The sequence below is a fragment of the Lathamus discolor genome, chromosome 5 (genome assembly GCF_037157495.1).
Source record: "Lathamus discolor isolate bLatDis1 chromosome 5, bLatDis1.hap1, whole genome shotgun sequence".
Classification (NCBI taxonomy): Eukaryota; Metazoa; Chordata; class Aves; order Psittaciformes; family Psittacidae; genus Lathamus; species Lathamus discolor.
This window is the reverse complement of record NC_088888.1, coordinates 71,112,924-71,133,271: the sequence shown is the minus strand read 5'-3', so window position 1 is coordinate 71,133,271 and position 20,348 is coordinate 71,112,924. Positions and strand designations below refer to the sequence as shown.

The following is a 20,348-nucleotide window of genomic DNA, read 5'->3' as shown; positions in this document are numbered from 1 at the left end:
TCACGTCCCTCCCTCACGGAGGGAAAAGCCAAGCAACCTAAGAGCGCACCCAGCCGCAGGCAGGCTGATAATCTCTGCTTCCCGCCCTCCCGTCAGCCTACAGTAACCGGCGCCGAGCCCCCACACCGGTGCACGAACAGAGCAACCATACGACTAACCACCAACCGACCTGACAGCCACCGCCCTACCACAGGCCCGCCCACCGCGCGTGCGCCATTGCCCGCGCATGCGCACACAGCGTGCCCCATCCGCCCCGCCCCGCCTCGGTGGAGCAGCTCCGGCCTGCCCGGCTACCGCTGAGCCAGGCTCTGTTGTGAGCACGCCCCCCTCCCCGCCCACCCGCTGGCCGTCGGGCAGCGCCCCTGATTCGGGCGGGTGAGTAACGGCAGCGGCACACGGGGCGCATGCTTTGGTGGCCCGGGGCGGGCCCCAGTTGCGCCGCTAGTGCCACTGCCGGCTGCGGCGGCCTGGGAAAGGGGTAGCGAGAAGACGGGCTGGGCCGGGCCGGGCCGGGCGCTGCTGTGGAGCCGTGGGGCTCATCGGGGCTGGGAGAGGCTAGGAGACAAGGGGAAGGCGCTCGCCTCCTGCTGCCGTTGTCGGAGGGGCTGAGGGTGCTGCTCGGACTGTACCTCCGCGCTCCCGCCCGCCCGCGGGGGATGCTGAGCTCCTTGGCTGGCATGGAGCTTGGCTGACAGCTCTGGCGCTCGGCTGGTCAGTGTTGGAGGAAAGTGTGAAGGCTCGTAATTTGGTGGCTTGCTCAGGGGAGGGGAGCAACGGAGTAAGCTGACTGCGCTTCCCTTTCTTACTTCCAACTCTTGTTAAACAGCTTCTTTCCGCAGCTGCCCGCACTGCAAATAGCCCCGGGAACCCGGTTCACAGGTAGCTCCCGGAGAGGAAGGTTGCTGTCTTTCCGTGGTCTGCTGCTGCTCATAGTCCGTGTTCTTTCAAGGCAGGAGAAGGCGGGCATGTTGAAATCCAATACTCTTACATATAAAATAAGATGTATGTTACATAAGAAGGAGGTGAGCCTGTTAGAACAAGTCCAGAGAAGGCCACAAAGATGCTCCGAGTGCTGGAGCACCTCTCCCCTGGAGACAGGCTAAGACAGCTAGGCTTGTGCAGCCTGGAGAAGAGAGGGCTCAGGGGAGACCTTAGAGCAGCCTTCCAGTAACTAAGAGCTCCCTACAAGAAAGCTGGAGAGACTTTTTACAAGGGATGTAGTGATAGGACAATGGGTAATGCCTTTAAACAGAAAGAGGGTGGATTTAAATTAGATGTTAGGAAGTTCTTTTCTGTGAGAGTGATGAGGCACTGGCACTGGTTGCCCGCAGAAGCTGTGGCTGCCCCATCCCTGGCAGTGTTCAAGGGCAGGTTGGATGGGGCTTTGAGCAACCTGGTGTGGTGGAAGGTGTCTCTGCCCATGGCAAGGGGGTTGGAAGTACATGTCTTTAAGGTCCCTTCCAGACCATTCTGTGGTGCTAAATATAATTCAGTGCTGGAGGCTGTCTTACCACATTTAGAATCAAGGAAGTGCAACAGGGTTGTTTTTTTTTTTTGTTATTGCAGCTATCTTAAATTCAAATATGGTTACTAAAAAATCACATTCCCTTCTTTGTGAATGATACAGTTATCCATGTTAGAATTGTCATGGTTCAACTGTCTCTTTCTAAATTGGCTGGATGAAAAAGAAACCTTCTATTATTGGCGGTGCTTTAAAATTTTTATATTTAGTATGTAGGCTATAAAATGTCTGCATGCCATCTGTGATGTCATCTTCCAAGATTTTCAGGGCTTTTAAAAAAATTATTTAGAAAAGGACTTTTCCTAAGCAGACACTTCCAAGAAATTTACCATTTTTTCTAATATACCCAAGGCTCTTACAAGGAAGATGTTGTCAGCCTCTGTTGCTTTTTTATCATTAATACTTTTGTTCCCCAGGCCCGAAATCAGTTGATTTCTGTGCTTTTGGTCTGGACCTGAAGATAACAATTCCTGATTTGGAAAAGAGTGGTGGTAGTGAAGGGTTAACACCAACAGAGTTAATCAAAGATCCTGGAATCTTCAGGCACGTCTCAGTGGAAGATTTGTCAAAGAAATTTCCAATATGGACTGGGTGATTAGAAAAAATTAAAAAGACCCAAAACTGAACCAAACAAACATTTAGTTGAAATATATATATTCAAATTCATAGAAGAAAGAAAATTTTAATTTCACAGTAGTGACTTTGAACTCATTTTTACTACTTGGGAACTTGATTTAGGGATGATAACATTTTTGTTATCAGTTTAAATGCATTAGCTGTGAAGTGAATTGATAAAAAAAAAAAAACAAAACAGGAAGAGGGGTAGGGAATAAAATTACGAAAAAAAAAGAGATCAAAACAAAAGGCAATTTTACGTGCAGGATGCATGTTGAAAGTCACACTGTATTAAAATGTGCTGCCTTAATTTCAGAAAGGAATGATGTAGTGGAGCTGAAACAGTACAGAAGAGAAACACCTGAAAAATGTTTAAATATATCCCATGATGGTGATACTATATACAGATTAGACAGACTAGACATTTCTCTAAAGAAAAACTCAGAGAACCTGATAGAAGCAATTGAGCTATTAGTAAAGCAGAAAGTATAATAATAAATAAATGTAAATTAATACTTGCTTACTGTCCCTTCTAATTTGAGAACTAGGGAGATCAAATTAAAATAGGTGAGTTTCTAAATGGAAGGTGTTTTTTCATGTACAAAGAAACAACTTTTCGCTCATTAAGTCTCTGATGCACAAATAGCTGAAGGTGCCTAACTATTCCGATAAAGCATTGCTCTACACTGGGCCTGTTCTTTGCCCAGAGGCAGAGACTGGTCATCTAAACTAACTCATTCTTCTTTCTGACCTGTTATGACTAGGCAAGAGAAAGGGGGTAACTACTTAATTTATTTCTGGTACACCAATGTGGATCAATAAACTTGGGGTTAGAATGGAAAAGCTGCTACTACTTAACAAGTCATCATATGAGTCAGAGTAACTCTCTGGATGCGAGATGTTAATCTGCATAAAGCTGAAGTTATTCAGGCTGACTTTTTCCTACTGAGAAAGGGAATTTCTGTTAGATCCAAATGCACCCAACAGTCCAAGGCAAGGTACTTCATGAGTATGTAGGAATGACCCGTGTACCTCAATAAATTGAAGTCAGGTCCTAAAATGTGGATGTCTGTGACAGAAGTACAGAATCACACCTATGCTCTCTCTCATGGCTGTTGAATGAGAAACACGGTCTAAGATTTTTCCGGTTCCCAGAATAGACTTCAGGTAGCTGTTTCACATGGCATGTTTGCTCGTTCTGTTTCCTAATATTACCATTCTGCTATGGCACTTGTGTTGATGAGCATAATTTATCTGTCACTGTCTTTAGAGCAGCTCTGAACAAGATCAAGTGACACAATACAAGCATTGCCAAACTGTAGCTCTTCAGTGCAGCTTTTACAGTATAGGTATCTATGCCAGGGCTGAATTATGTCATCACTGAGATTGCTATCTCCCCAGAACACAAGGCTTTACTATAGGTATCACTTACTTGTTCTAGAAGTTTTGCACTTTAGTGCTGAGCCTCTATGAGGGCTTAGAATATGCAATGGTAGACCAGAGTCTCTCCTGATGCTAGTCAGATTTTAGTAAGTATGCTTTCACGATAAATATTCCATTAAAAATATACTTGTTAAAATAAGAACATGGAACACTAAGGTCAACACTTCAGAAGAAGCACTTTATATTAATGAAAAAGTGATGCTGTAAAGGAATTTAGTAGTAGATATATCAAAGAAAGAATAAAAAAGAACAGTTTCTTTGATATAGAATACGAAGACCCAAATTAAAGACTTTATGAACATTCTGATTATAAACATTACAATCTTGAATTCTTTTTTTACAGAAGAGGTGAGATAAAATTATAGTTGCAGAAGTAACGTATCACTGGCAGGTTTGTATGTTGTTTGATGAAGATCAGTAGCATCTGGGTTAAATTAAAGAAAACGGAATACATGGGAATAATATTGTTCCCTTAAAAAATAAAAAAATCCTGACCTTGTAGGAAACATCAGTTCGTCTAATGAAAAGTTGAGTTAAACTCCAAGGGAGGGGTAGCATGATAGACTAGAAAGGAGACAGGAAAAGTAGTAGAAGTAGTTTCTTATTAGGGAAAAAAAAAAATGTTCTGGACTCCAGATAATCTCTTTGACAAAATTCTAAGACCTTGGAGTGGGTTGTGAGCCAGAGAAAAAAAAAAAAAACTGTGATTTGATGTGAAGTGATACCAACCCTGTTAATGAAAAGTCTTTAGTACTGTAAGCATAGATGGTGTAAAATAATTTTTCCTGACACTAGCCAAAGGTATGTATGGTTTCACAATCCAGTTGGGCAAAATGAGCAGCATCATTTTTGATCCTTTCCCACATTTGTGCTGTTAACTCATTTGTTGACATCAGTGCTGTGATATGCATTCAGCTGAGTCAGCTCTGTAAGAAGGTAGAAGTGCATAGGGGTGTTTTATTTTTTATTTTGGGATGTTAACAGGATTTTGCTGCTGATGTGTATAAGTGACATTACTGTGAAAACCAGATGAATTCCAGAGGTAACTAAAAATAAACAGTAAAATGAACAGATGAAGTTTGGAAATGGAAGCAAAACTTCCTTTTTTTGGCAGTGTCATGTTGCTAATCCAGTTCAGACTGTATTGCTAAAAAGGATATTCTAACATTCCTTATCTGAGATTATCACAGCTGTAACACAGAGTGTTGTGACAATTGAGCTATATGTTAATTCACTTTGACAGTAGTAAAGGACGTTGGTAGGAAACTAAGGTGAGGTACTTCATAAGTATTTTAAGAAGACATCTGTGTATCTCAGTACATTAAAGTAAGATTCTAAAATTTAGAGGTTGGTGGCAGAAATACAAAATCACAGCTATGCTATGTCTAATGGCTGTTGAATCAGAAATTTATTCTAAGACCCAGTTTAGCGTTGTCAGTTTTATGCATAATCTTGTTCCATGTAAGTCTGTGATAACCTAAATTTCACTAATCCTCGTCTCAGGCTCTCTTGTTTTGAATATTGAACAGGAATTAAAGTTATAAATAATTAAGCATTCAGTTATACTGTATTCCTTCCCTCTACTTTCAGGGCTCAAATCTTGTTGTATACTGTTGGTCTTGTTTTGAATTTAGTCCTGGAATTCTGCATGAAGTGTCACGCAGCTGTGACATTGTACTATGAGGCTGCCAGCAGCTAACTTTCAGCCTTTCTGGTTGAGGTCCATCCTTAATGCTGTGCTGGTTTTTTTTTGTTTACATAATTCAGAAAACAAATCAGAATTTTAAATCTCTGAAGTTGCAAAGTTGTTGCTTTGAGTTTAATTTCATAGAATCACAGAATAGTTAGGGTTGGAAAGGACCTCAAGATCATCTAGTTCCAGCCCCCTTGCCACAGGGACATAGGGACACCTCACACTAAACCATCCCACCCAAGGCTTCATCCAACCTGGCCTTGAACACTGCCGGGGATGGAGCACTCACAGCCCCCCCTGAGCAACCGATTCCACTGCCTCACCACCCTAACAGGAAAGAATTTCCTCCTTATATGCATTGCTTAGCTAAGCACAAAGTGGTTGGTCCGAAGCCAGTCAATAGGTTAGCAAATGAAATCTGTATTTGGAGTATAAGCTGTACTTCTGTCATATCCCATTTTGTCGTTTAACTCTTGTTCTGCTACGTTTTTTTCCTTTCCTGGCTTCTACTTTTTACCTTCTGTTTTCTGTGCTGTTTCTATCAGACTTGTCAAAACATGATACTTCTGAAATAGTATAACCAGAATTTCCATTTCAGGGGATTTGTTTGGGTTAGGAAAACAACAAAGTTCAAAAAGAAGGTATTTTATAAAATATATGAGTCCTTGGGGGTAGAACCTCAGAACCTGACACACATTCTCAAATACAGAAATGTCTTTTGTCACCCATTGCCTTGCCCTGGGCTGTTAGTTATGCAGTTTGTGTATGCATCACATTTTTCCCTACATTATTTCTGTTATATAGAAACTTTATGAAGTATTTCATACTGTTGAATTAGTTAATAAGAAATCTGACCTTAAAATATCTGTCTTTTGATCAGTTGCGGCCAAAATCCTTCTGTTTGGATTCTGAACTATGACATCATGGCAAGATTTCGCAGAAGAACATGCATCATTTTGTTGCTTTTTATTTTGTTTATTTGCTCCATAATGATGGCTTTGAAGACACTGAGACCTGACAGAGCTGGCTTTGGGGATCCATTTGGACTTGGTTTGTTGCCCGAGCTTCAGCAACGGACAGTGCACTTAGACAATAAACAGAATTCACTAAATAGGATTCAAGGAGATACTGTAACGCATGTCAATAATTTGCATAGTATCGCAGTCAATACTATGAAAGCATCTATGCTTCCTGTAAACAAGCTGGAAGAAGAGCTGTCATCTCCTAATTATAACTTTCACATATTCTACTATAGTTGGTTTGGCAATCCACAGTTTGATGGTAAATACATTCACTGGAACCATCCATTGTTGCCACACTGGGATCCCAAAATTGCAAACAACTATCCAAAGGGAAGACATAATCCTCCTGAGGACATTGGAGCCAATTTTTATCCTGAACTTGGATCTTACAGTTCCAAAGACCCTTCTGTCATAGAAGCCCACATGAAGCAAATGCGTGCAGCTTCAACTGGTAATGAATGTTAAAATTTCAGCATGTTGTTCATTTATCCAGCCTTAAATATATGAATGAACACAACTGACCCGTTCTTCCATTTTTCTATGTAATTCTGGAAATTAGAATGAAACTACTAAATGTCTTTGTATTTCTGAGTTTTAACTCCCAGCTGAAACCTACATCTTTAGAGCTGTGTCTGATGAGTGTAACAGCACAGAAATAGAAGAACTGCATTCGTAATCCTTTAGGTGCATGTTTCATGACTTACTTTTAAGCACTGGTAACATATGTAGAAAGTACAGAAAATGCTGTTAGAATAGATTAGGTATATTATTTTTTGAAATTAATACTCCAGTTTTAAAAACAGGTTTTGGTAAGCCCTGTTAAGATGGGTATGGAACAGTATGTTCAAATAGGAGCTTTTTTTTCTGAATTTTTGTGTGCAATAACAATTGTGTATTAATACGTATATCAAAGAACATGTAGAATTATAGCTTTTATGCAAGCTTTTATAGCTTTTATACAGTGTGTTTATAGGTGTTCTTACTGTCTGTGCAAACATCTAATCCAAACCTTGAGCTCAGGTACAGTAGTTTCAACGTAGCTAATTATAGTTAATTTCTTTGTCTAAAAGTATATTTTTTTCCCAACACAATTTGATATTCCCTTTATCTAAATAAGATGGGCTATATACATAAGAATATTCAATATTTCTTAGGTGTCATTTTCTGTTGTTGGGCTTTATGGTCGTTGTTTCATTTATCTTCTTTAAAATAAGTGGTCATATAGGTTGCTTTGAAACTCAACAGCTTCTGTAAATGTAGTTGGAGCAACATGACCAGAGCTTGTAGCATTATTTAGAGTGCTAATCACCTTGAATTGAATCACTTTGATTCACCCAATCAAGGTTTGATTTAAATGTTACATTCCCATTAGCAGTGTTTACTTGTATAATGGTTACTTCTTGGATATTGTTTTCTCCTGTTTTTTAACCTAACCTGTGTTTCGTACAAAGGTTAATACAAATGTAGGAAATTTCTCATCCTTTTCCGTAATACAGTAACGTTAACAGGAATACCAGCAGCTGTGGGAAGGCTGTTGCAGAGAAATCTCTCATATTAGTTGCCAATAAGCACTTTTTTAGTCTTACCTAAAGCAAAATAATGCATGATATATGATGAAAGCAGAGAGGGCACTTGTAGCTTCAGAAGAATCTGTTATATTTCTCATCTTTATACAGATGTCTAATAAAGCTGGACTGCGGATGGAAAAGGTGCCAAATACTAGGGAAAATGCTTTGCAAAAGAAGCTTTTTTAGTAGTTTGAAGTTAGTTTTCCATTTAAAACTCAGCAGTGTGAAAGAATAGCTCTTGCTTACTGTGACATACTCTTTGTAACATACTGCTTGTATTTGTCAAAAGTGATTTTTTTCCTGCTGTTGTTCTGACTTATGGATGTAAGTATATATATGACCAACATAAATCATCAGCTTTTTCCCTCAGGTTGTTACTTCTCATATAGTTTGTTTTTTTTAAATAAGAATTATACTTTGTTCATTTTTGTGTACTATGAGGTTAACTATTTGCCGTTCCTTCTTTTTGAATCTTAGACAATGTCTAATCCATGATTGCATTTTACATTCTGTCAAATAATTTTTCATCTAACTTTTTCTTGAGGCTTTATCAAGGAACTTACAAAAGGAGAAAAATGTAAGTGGTTCTTTCAGCCAATATAGTGTAATGATCAAAGGCGTATAGGAGATTGGAGCAGCAGGAGTCTCATGCAGTGCTTCCTTGTATTCTTATATTTTAGAATTCTTATTTATTAATTTTCTATTTTGTAACAGATTAATACAATAGATTTTATTCTTCAGATTGCTTGGTGAAATTTATTTTCTTGCACCAGCCTGTTTTTGTGGTAGTCCAGTCTGAAGTCCTTAATTTGTCTTAGGTGACTACTCTGATTTAAAACACCGTTGTTTTTGGCATTGAGTCCATCTTTCTTTTTTCCTAAAGTGGTACATAACTGTTTTTTAACCACAGGAAGGAAAATATTAAGTAGCAGGACTAATGCAAATGTGATTTTACATTCCTTGAGGAACAGTTATGTCTCCTGAACTTTTCTCTGTTTCATAACAATATAGCAGAGGCTCTTGACAGATGTTGTATTCAAGGTACCCTGAGTATAACCTAAGTTTGTTGTTACTGTTCTACTTTACATCTTGCTCATCAAAAGATGGGTGGTAAAATAATGGCATTTTTCTTGTTCTTGAGCAGTTAGTCTATTATTTGCAATTCTGTTTTTGATAAAATGTGGAGAGAAAGGGCTGAGGGTAGTTGAACTACCTTCTGTATATAGGAGAGTTGGGCGGGGAGAAACTTGATGAAATTTAACAAGGGCAAGTGTAGAGTCTTGCATCTGGGGAAGAACAACCCCATGTACCAGTACAGGTTGGGGGTTGACCTGCTGGAAAGTAGTGAAGGGGAAAGGGACCTGGGGGTCCTGGTGGATAGGAGGATGACCATGAGCCAGCAATGTGCTCTTGTGGCCAAGAAGGCAAATGGCATCTTAGGGTGCATTAGAAAGGGAGTGGTTAGTAGGTCAAGAGAGGTTCTCCTCCCCCTCTACTCAGCCTTGGTGAGGCCGCATCTGGAATATTGTGTCCAGTTCTGGGCCCCTCAATTCAAGAAGGACAGGGAATTGCTTGAAGGAGTCCAGCGCAGAGCCACAAAGATGATTAAGGGAGTGGAACATCTCCCTTATGAGGAGAGGCTGAGGGAGCTGGGTCTCTTTAGCTTGGAGAAGAGGAGACTGAGGGGTGACCTCATCAATGTTTACAAATATGTAAAGGGTAGGTGTCAGGATGATGGAGCTAGGCTTTTTTCAGTGATATCCAGTGATAGGACAAGGGGCAATGGGTGTAAACTGGAGCATAGGAAGTTCCACGTTAACATCAGGAAGAACTTCTTTACTGTAAGAGTGACAGAGCACTGGAACAGGTTGCCCAGGGGGGTTGTGGAGTCTCCTACACTGGAGATATTCAAGGCCCGCCTGGACAAGTTCCTGTGTGATGTACTGTAGGTTACCCTGCTCTTGCAGGGGGGTTGGACTAGATGATCTTTTTAGGTCCCTTCCAACCCTTGGGATTCTGTGATTCTGTGATTCTGTGACCTCAAATTTCTGGTTTTGATGTTAGGTGATTATGTATTCATGCTGATTTATGATTTCTTTTTCATAAATTTGGACTTTTTTGGAAATTATTAGTTGGAAATGTTATGATGTTAGTAAAATAGATGGAATTTAGAGTATATACTTTGCTATCTCAGTCACCTGATTTGTGTACTTAAGTCTTTGCGTAATTAAAAAAAAAATCACATTGGCTTATTCTTCAATGTGTTTTAAATAGTATTTAATGTATTTCTTTCTGTCTTACCTACTTCCTGATATTATTTCCAGTCACACACCTTAAAGTTTTAACTTACTTATCTGGCAGCATTTTATTTTAGAAGCAAGGGACTTAGCCTGTCTGGAGAGGTGTGTGTTCTTTTGCTTTCATGGAGAAGAAAAATTACAGTATAGGGGCACTGTATTTGTTATCTTCTTTTTTTGACATGAGTAGTAACATCCTTAAACTATAGGTAATCTCTCAAGCGTTTTTTTTTAGGTAATAAATTTAAAACTAATTTCACATGGTTGGGAGGGTGGATTACACCATAATAACTGCTTCTAGCAAGAATGAAGGTTACGGGATTACAGTCACTGTTTCTAGTATGAAGTGGGTTTTTTGTAGTACAGCCAGATGTACGATGCAGAAATACAGCGGGCAATAAAGTTTCATAAAATAAGAATCTCTTATCATATGCATATCCCTCATCTTTTGAGTGTTCTGTAACCCTATGTATCTTGGTATTCTTTGCCTGTACTGTGGCATAGCTATAGTGTCTTAGTTGGGAGCATTCTCCTCCTCTTCATACAACCTGGAGGTTAGAATGCTGTGTTGAAAAGGGGGAGGAAATGGTTCTAATTGTTAGGCTTGGGACACTGAGTTACAGATCTGTTGTATTGACAGATGATCTTGCCACTGTTTGTATTGTTGTTTTTAAACAATAAAAGAAGTTAAAATCCACTCTGCAAATACTGAGATCTCATAATCGTTAAAAATATGAAATTCTAATTTTTATTATGTAGATTTCACGTCAACCAATAATTAAAACTCATGACAGTGTTACATTGTACGTGTTGTATGTTAAACAACATGATTTAAAACTTAAGTTTTGTATTTTCAGGTGTAATAGTGCTTTCATGGTACCCACCGGGTATGGCTGATGAAAATGGAGAACCAACTGATGAGTTGGTGCCTGTTATTTTGGATCATGCACACAAGTATAATCTAAAGGTAAAGTATTTTTAAGATACATAAAATAGTACTGTTTAGAATAGTAACCTTGCTAAAATGTTAAACTACAGGTATTAAACTATATTTGACTTGTATAGACCAGGGAGGCTTGTCATGTAATGGTGACTTCTGTCTCTGTCTCCTGTTACACTGCTCTTCCTTTGATTCATGGAAGCTAAGTAGTGCTTACCCCAGTCAAGGACTTTTAAGTCTCTCATGCTCTGCCAGTGAGGAGGGTCATGGGAAGCTGGGAGGAAGCAGAGACAGGACACCTGACCCAAACTAGCCAAAGGGGTGTTCCATACCACAGCACATCATGCCCAGTATGTAAACTGTTAACCTGGAAGGCCTAGATCACTGCTCGGATCGGGCTGGGTATCAGTCGGCGGGTGATGAGCAGTTGTATTCTCTCCACTTGTTGTTTCCTTTATCATTATTACTATTGGTGGTAGCAGTAGTGGTTTTGTGTTATACCTTAGTTACTAGACTGTTCTTATCTCAACCCGTGGGAGTTACGTTCTTTCAATTCTCCTCCCCATCTCTCCATGAGTGGAGGGACTAAGAAGCATCTGGGGGAGTGAGAGAGAGGCTGCATGGCTCTGAGTTAACTGCTGTTCTTGAACCACAACAGCCATGATCAGCCTGTTTGCTGTTTCAGTTCAGACCTGAAGCTTACAGAATCTGAGGTGTGGTGGTGTGGATTTTTTAATTTTATTTTTAGGAAACAGTTTTTAAAGTTCGTCTGTACGTTGTTTTCAGATGAGTCTTGGCTGTTGAGGAAGGTATTAAATTTTTTCAAAATATTATGGAATACAGTGATCAGTAAACTAAGGATCTTTTGAAGAAAGACTAACCCCATTTTTTTACATTGCCTTAAAATTTGCTGGCACCTGATTGTAGAGGTCAGGAGTAAGCATCTATGAATAACAAAGAGGGACTTAGAAGTTCTAGTTTGAATGAATGTCGTTGTTCCAGAAGGTATCAGGAACATTTGCCTTGGACAGTAAGGTCAAAGAAATGCTGCTCTGACTTTAAATTACTCCAGGGCATGACAGCATAGAAAGGTTAAATTACTGGCTTCCACAAACAGATGAAATATCAAATTAATTAAAGACTATGTGAATTGATCAGTAGAATATAAAATCGTGGTTAGATTTGTTTATTTTTAGTATAAAACTTGTTTTTTCACTTGGGATAAAGAAAACATGCATTGCCTTTTAGTCTTGCTGAGTAATAAATGTGAGGTTTTAGATTATTTAAGTAGCTGTATGTGTATCATCTCCGGATAGTGTTGTCGGTACTGGGGACTAAAAATATAGTCTGCTCATCCACTCTGGTTTTAGTTATGCAAGTTGCAGATTCCTAGAGAAATCTGCTGTCAGTAGTAGTATCTGTAGATTCTTTGACAAGCAGGAGGAAAGTAGGAAGGTTGAATTACATACAGAATTAATTTTGAAACTGTTAAAAATGCTGTGTGAATTACATTATATGACATGGATTGCAAAGATGTAATGGTAAATTATTAAAAAGAATAATGAAAAAAATTATCCATCCCTAAAATTTTCAGATTATCTATCTAAAGGAGCTTGCTTGCATATAAAACTTGTTATCATTCAAGTCTCTCAAAAGAGCCAAGGCAAAATGAAATACTCTGCCAAGGCAAATGCATGTAATAGTATGGTAATATTAGAATACGGATGGAACTGGTGTTACTGCTTGGGATAATTACTTGGAATACAGGTATAGAATATAGCTACTACCAGGGAATGCTGTCTAAATGCTGTAAAGTTTTTTAAACATTCTTGCACTAGTAAGTTATTATAGTCGAGTGTTAGGAATGTTGGTAGACCAAAACCAAAATGCAAAGCACATTTCTGTTATGTCTGCTAAAAGGTACGTTCTTTTGATTTGTCCAGTTTTGATAGTTTTTAATGAAATATGAAATTATAGTGCTCTTCAACTTGTCCTGCCAGTCCTAGTGATTTAGTCTAACACTGTATTTTTCTATAGTTTGTACTTAATAGAGATAGATACTGGCTTCCTACAGTGGAATTTTGCTACTGTTGCAGGATTGTTGGCTATTTTGTTAAATGCCTTCTGCTCTAAAATTGCTTCTGAAAAACTGGCTGCTTGGATTAATACAATATACTCTTCCATTTAATTGTATATTTAAAAACAATGGCAATTTTCAGTGAAAGTACTTCACATATATAGGTTAAATAATTCTATAAACTTCAAGCTTGAAATTCATAACAGTAGCAGTACATTATATTAGATCTGGTTCCAAGGATTTATTGCTGTTGATAAATCTATAAAATTTTAAATTATAGTTTTCATATCTCATATCTTAAAATCTATTTTGACACTGAAAACTCTCCTTGGAGAATTGTCTATGGCAGATTTAATACATTGTTTAGAAATTAAATACTAAAATTTTTCTTTGGTTAATAATTTCTTTGACATTCAGATAGATAATAGTTTATTTCAGTTTTCAGTTTCTGATACAGTTTTTTTAAGTTTTCTGAAGTATGTTTATGACTTGCTGTAGCCTAGGGAAAAAAAAAAAATCCAACAGTGTGTTTTGGGTTTTTTGGTTTTGTTTTTTTAAAATACCTAAATATTTACTCTGTTACCATACTTCCTTGGATCTGAAGCATCTAATCTTAAGAGTGCAGGAATTGAATTAGGGTTCGATTATTCCCAAAATAGACAAATGAAAATGTTTGTTCTGTAGAGAGAAACTGTATTTAATGTGACTGGTACTTGCTTCATGTATTCAATAGTATTTTATATTTGTGTTGCTCTTACTGTGATTTCATCTTTCAGGTCACTTTTCATATTGAACCTTACAAAGATAGAGATGATCGCAGTATGTACCACAATGTCAAATACATCATTGACAAGTGAGTTCTTCCACATTGGTTTCCTTTGGGGTTTGTTACATGCTGGTTTAGGGGACTTCTCTATATTGTCTAGAGCTTGGAAGTATATACAAAAATGTGTACAAAGACTGAAGAGAACTGTAAGAAACTTTGTTCATATTACAGTGGTACGAAACTCAGTCTGATTTTTAAATAGAGAAGGGTGAATTTTACATAGTAACTCAAATGTAAATTGCTTTAAACGTCCATTAGTATCACAAGTCATGATACTTCGGATTAAAGCAGTTGAAGTGGTAGCTACATGATACATAAATAAAACATACATTTTTATAGTGACAGACTAGCAGCTAAAGCTTTAATGTGTTGAACTCTAGTGACTTTAATTCAGCTTGACAAATTCTGTACAGTTATTAGTTGTTTTGTTTATTAGTGTCTCTTATACTGTCTTATTTACTACTAAATTGCCCTCCAGAAAAAAGCTAATTCCTGTTGTGCAGTTTGACAGTTACTAATTTCTAGTAATTCAGAGGTTTTTGCAGATTCATTATTTAATCTTTCAGCAAACACTGGACTGAAAATTTATATGAATTGCTATGTACATGCACTGTCTTTTTAAATTGTTTTTTGGAAATTATTTCAGCTTGTAAAACAGTATTTTCCAAATGGCAAATTTTGTATTAACAATACTTGTTTGCTTTGTAGATATGGAGGCCATCCAGCCTTCTACAGGCATAAGACCAGCACAGGCAGATTACTTCCCATGTTTTATGTTTATGACTCTTACGTAACAATTCCTGAAATATGGGCAAATCTGTTAACTGTTTCTGGATCCCAGACTATTCGAAATACTCCATATGATGCGTTATTCATTGCACTTCTTGTAGAAGAAAGACATAAGCATGACATTCAGAGAAGCGGCTTTGATGGAATGTACACTTACTTTGCCACCAATGGCTTCTCCTATGGCTCATCTCATCATAATTGGGCAAGTTTAAAAGCCTTTTGTGATAGTAACAACTTGATGTTTATTCCAAGTGTGGGACCAGGATATATTGATACTAGTATCCGACCGTGGAACAACCACAATACCCGTAATCGCGTCAATGGGAAATACTATGAGACTGCTTTCAGTGCAGCCCTTTTGGTGCGACCAGAAATTATTTCTATTACATCTTTTAATGAGTGGCATGAGGGAACTCAGATTGAAAAAGCTGTCCCCAAACGGACTGGACAAGTGGTTTATCTTGATTATAAGCCACATAAGCCAAATGTTTACTTAGAGCTTACTCAGAAGTGGTCTGAGAAGTACAGAAAAGAACAAGAACAGTGGCTTATGTGAGCTGTTCCTGCTGCAGTTGTTTTTGAACACATTGACTGCACTGGGAAAGAAATAAAGATCTGAAAAATGTGTTACTAAGTATCCTTATTATAGGTGTGGTTGAATTGTGTCTCTTGAATGTGTTACTACTTGAATATGCACTGCTACTGAATTTGAATTTTGTTGAGTAAAAATATGATGAGAATATTGGCATATCTGTCTTATTGAGTATTGCAGTTCAGGAGTATTCAGGGAAAATGATGGGACTTTTTTGTTGGTTTTTAGATGTCATAACTTGCATGCTGAGCTTCCAGAACATGTATGGCATAACTTTACATGACCAAAGTAGAACAGAAATTTGGCTTAGTTAGCCTTACTTTCTTTATTCTTGTAGATGTCTTTCTAATCAAAGTGATGCTGTAATCTGAATTTTTATACTGGTAGCTTCTCAAAGGATGCATGTCTGTAGTGTGTGGAATAGTATGCATCTACTGGTTTTAATGCTTTGCACACAGGGCATTCTTGACGTGACTAGCTTGTGGTAAAAACACTGAAGAGGTGTGTGTGATGCAACACGAGTGGATTTTGTTTAAAAAAAAAAAAAAAGAAAGATTACGTTCCAAAGAACTGCTGAAAGCTGCTGAAAGATACCTGGTTTACTTCCATTTGTTCTGTTCAGTACAGGGTGCAGACTTTTGCAGATTACTCGATACTAACCAGTAACATAGTTTTTCTATGTTACCTTGAATTAAAAAAAAATAAAATTAACCTTAGAGTGGAATAGATTTTTTTTTTTTTTTAGGGGAAAGAGCAACTAAACATGCAGAAAATATACTAAATCCTCCATTGTTGTCTATTAACTGACTGCAGACACATCTACTGTGGTTTTTTAAATGTTTGAAGATTCTAAACCTAGTATCTTACTAGTACTACAATAAATACAATTTTAGGAAAGTTTTGATTTAGAAGCAGTTTAGTTTGGTAGAAATTACAGCAACTACCCATTAGTTTAATTTGAAATCTGAGATTTCTATTTTTGATACAGTTGATCTGGTTGTTCCAGGTTTCAGAATAGCATATCCTAAAATCTTGTTATTATTCAGATTTTCTCCCTAGCAACACTACTTACAATGTTGTAGTGTGGCTGGAAATAAATACTTTCAGATGTGTCTCCTCAGCAATCCTCTTTTTCTCTTTTTTGGGGGTCATTTTTCGTACAACTTCATAGCAAATTCCTGAATTTTGGAAAATAGTAAAAATTGCAGTGTTTAATTTGCAGCAGTGTTTATTCTGTAGCAAAGTGGCCTTTTTTTTTTTTTTTTGGTGGTAGTGTTTGGTTTTGGGGTTTTTTTTCCTGTTTATTTGGTAGTTTGGGATTTTTTTTTGGTGTTTTTTTTTTTTTTGTGGGGCTTGGTTGTGGGTTTTTTTTAATTTATTTATATGCAAGGTGCTGATCCTGTGTTTTAGTTCATATGCTGGAACTGTTGTGACCTCTGGAATTCCACTGATTTCAGCAGGACCTATAGAAATTACATTCTTTGCTCAGTTCTCACAGTAATCTATCCATGAAATTGTAAGGTGAATATGAGGACTTCCGGTTAAAAAAAAGAAAAAACCCATAACAGTATGTTTTTTTTTCCAGAAACCTTTATCATTCCAAATAAATATAAGTGACTTACTACTCATATTTTCTGGAGGCTTTCTGGTATGAAAAAGGTTTGTTTATGTATCTTTCACTTATTTGCAGTCCTTTTTTCATTTGTCTGCAGTTGTTGGAGATGAGGTGTCTTATATTGCCCTCAGATGCTTGAAAAAAATGCAGAAATTGAACGACACATATAACCTGGTGTGTTGAAGTCACCTTGAGTTATTGGAGTCTTATTATTCATAGAATCATAGAATAGTTAGGGTCAGAAAGGACCTTAAGATCATCTAGTTCCAACCCCCCTGCCATGGGCAGGGACACCTCACACTAAACCATGCCACCCAAGGCTCTGTCCAACCGGGCCTTGAACACCACTAGGAATGGAGCATTCACAGCTTCCCTGGGCAACCGATTCCAGTGTCTCACCAGCCTCACAGTAAAGAACTTCCTCCTTATATCCAATCTAAACTTCCCCTGTTTAAGTTTTAACCTGTTACCCCTTGTATTATTATCTCTTTATAATTTTCTGCATTTTGCTACTTAATTTCTGCAAACTCCAAAGTGCTTCTGAAAGAAATGTTTACTAATGCTTATTTTGTTTTACTTATGGTCAGGTGGATAAACTGAAGTAGATACAAGCATGACCATAGTCACAAAATAGCCCCTGAGACATACGAAGCACTTGCTAAGCTTTTAACCACTTCCAGGGTAACCACTAGCTCCCTTTATTAAGGAAACTGATTATACTTTTTTCCTATAAATCCCTTAAGTAGCTCTAGATATTTTTTAAATAGAATTTGTTAATGCTTATGCTTTTACAGCCCAAAGAGTCCATATATTTATTTTAAATGTGAGATAACGATTAAATTTTTTGCATATAAGTATTGCATATATTATTAAAAAATCTTCTGAATTGAAACCTTTTTAAAGGACAAGTCTTTTTGTTTTCCCTTTGTTTAAACTTTTGTCATCCACAAGTCTTTTCTCCCTGTAGTTGTCTGAGCACTTTACTAGTCTTGACAACCTTGCACTCTTTTTTCAGTTCCTTTCTTTCTCCCAGTGGCAGTTTATTTTCTCTGTGCCTATAAATGTGGCTCTTTTTCTTGCTGTTTATAGAAATATTTGAAATTTGTTGTATTGTACAACTGAGGTGATCTATCTTGTTTAGAATATAATTTATGGTAACAGTGTAATGGATCTTCATTACTCTGGCAGACTTCCGTAATTTCTGTAAAGGTGTCATTTAGCTATGATGTGGTATTATGGGCCTTGCCACACTGGTGTCTAATGGGATCTCTACAAGAATTTACAGAATTTCTCTAGAAAAGAATTAAAATTAAGTGCCTAGAAGTTTATTGCTGCTGAGCATTTACTGTATTTTTATGTGCTTTAAAATATACATATGCAACTCAATAAAATATTTCAGAGTTTAGAATTGTATTTGATGATCCTAAGGAGAGCTGATGAAATAGCAGCTTCTGGAACTACCCTGCCTGCATGCTCAATACTTCCTCAATTCTTAGAGCAAATACTAGTGCTACTTCTTGTCATAGAGAATGTAGACTTTTGCCAATAGACTGCTGCTACAGCTATGATAGTTTTTGGAAATTTCAATCAAAATTCATCTGTGGGAGAGGCTTTGCACAAATGTAAAGGAATAGGACCATTACAAGTGTGCAGATACTGGTGTGAGATGAGGGAAGGTGAATGTATTTAGAAGGTGATTGCTCCAACCTTTACAGTTACATTAACTTTACAGTACAGCAGCCAAAATTGGGAGGGAGGGAAGAATATTTATTACAAGTTTCAGATCTGAAATGGAATTTACAGAATATTCAGACCCTAGTTCACTTTGGCTTCACACCCCTATTATTTACTAATTGAAAAAAAGATGTATTAATGATTACTTTTAATATTTTTACACTGATTAACTGCATTTGACTCATCTTGTTATATAATATGTTATAGTACATAGAGTGATATACCACATTTATATATTATGCAAGAAACTCCATGAGAAGTTTTAACACACATCATGCCATACTATGCCTTTGCAAATATAGAAATACCTGGAGTTATTGATCACATACTACTGACTGAGTATGCCCAGAGAGGAAGTGGTTTCTGAGGCAAGTAGGAAGTCTTTGTGGTAAAAGAGTTCTTTTTTTAAAGAAAACCTGTGGATTATTTTCTGCTTCTGTCGGTTCTGATCAAGTAAATTGTTTTAGTTCTGTGAGCTGTCTCAAAACTGAAACTTAAGATACCTTCTCTGAAATAAGAATTTATATTAAATCTTATATTGTAGTGCATGTTTCTCAAATCTATACACTTGTACTGAATTTTGAGGGAAAGAGCGTGCATATGCTGTTACTATTTCAGTGGCAAGCTGTAGGTTATTGTGAATGTAGTTTCTGTACTGATCATCATGTTTGTCCAATGCCTTTCTTTTGAGGTGCCAATAACTTGTCTCTTAAGAGGTTGTTGAAGCAGAAGGATCTTTAATCAATTCATTTTTATTGTGAAACTTAGTATGTATACATTCTGCATAGTTTGAATGAACACATTTTACACATGGTTCTTGGGTTCTCTTGAAAGCATTTCACAGGAGCATTTTCAGCACTGTTTCTAGTAGGAGAATGTATCTCTGGGCACATGTACAAGGACATACTGTAATTTAGAGCACTTTTTTATGAATCTTATATATCTAAAAGGAAATAAAGTATTTACAGACAAATTATTTATCGCTTAATGTAAGCTCAAAATCTCTCTCCTGGTCTTAAGGTATTTTACAGGTGTTGATCCTCATCTTTCTGTTTGCATAAGATAGTGTCAATATTTCATTCCTTTTTTCCCTTTTTACTTTTGACCAGCATGTTAAATGTTACGTAAACTTCTAAAGTGATTGTATTTCTAAGGCTTCATAGTTGTAATATGCGGTAAAGAGAATCTACAAGATTAGTGGTACTGCAGAAAAGCCTGATACGAATTTGATATTGTATGGGTATGATTTTGTTGTGAACGTATAGTGTATCTTTGCTATGTATTGAACATGAATAAAAAAGTTACATTTCTTTTAATACCCTACCGGGCTGTGGCATAGGTGCATTTGTTTACATGCATACATAAAAACAAGTGTGTGTGTCTATTTATATATATCGTATATGTGCATACAACTGAAGTAATTATTTTTAAAGTACTATATCCTATTAAAATGACAGGTTGGATTCTGCTACTTTCAAGCAAGAAATATTTTTAATTCCCTGTGATGTTTACAAAAAATCTTATTGCTTATGTATGAATACTTTCATACACAATAAATATATACCCAAAAGTGTGATTTAAATGGAGTGTGTGATAATAGTTTTATTAATGAGTT

The 20,348-nt window shown here is 37.2% G+C and overlaps 1 protein-coding gene across 2 annotated transcripts; it reads left to right on the top strand.

Annotated features, from left to right (window-relative positions):
• The first annotated feature begins 290 nt into the window (after positions 1-290).
• On the top strand, positions 291-20,056 carry MANEA (mannosidase endo-alpha). 2 transcript variants are annotated; one of them, XM_065681207.1, is made up of 5 exons: positions 291-375; positions 6,154-6,746; positions 11,018-11,127; positions 13,954-14,030; positions 14,712-20,056. In XM_065681207.1, the coding sequence occupies exons 2-5, from the start codon at positions 6,197-6,199 to the stop codon at positions 15,346-15,348; spliced, it is 1,374 nt and encodes a 457-aa protein (XP_065537279.1). In that variant the 5' UTR covers positions 291-375; positions 6,154-6,196; the 3' UTR covers positions 15,349-20,056. The 2 variants fall into 2 exon arrangements, with proteins under 2 accessions (XP_065537279.1, XP_065537280.1); XM_065681208.1 differs by lacking the exon at positions 291-375 and adding an exon at positions 659-711.
• Positions 20,057-20,348: the final 292 nt, after the last annotated feature.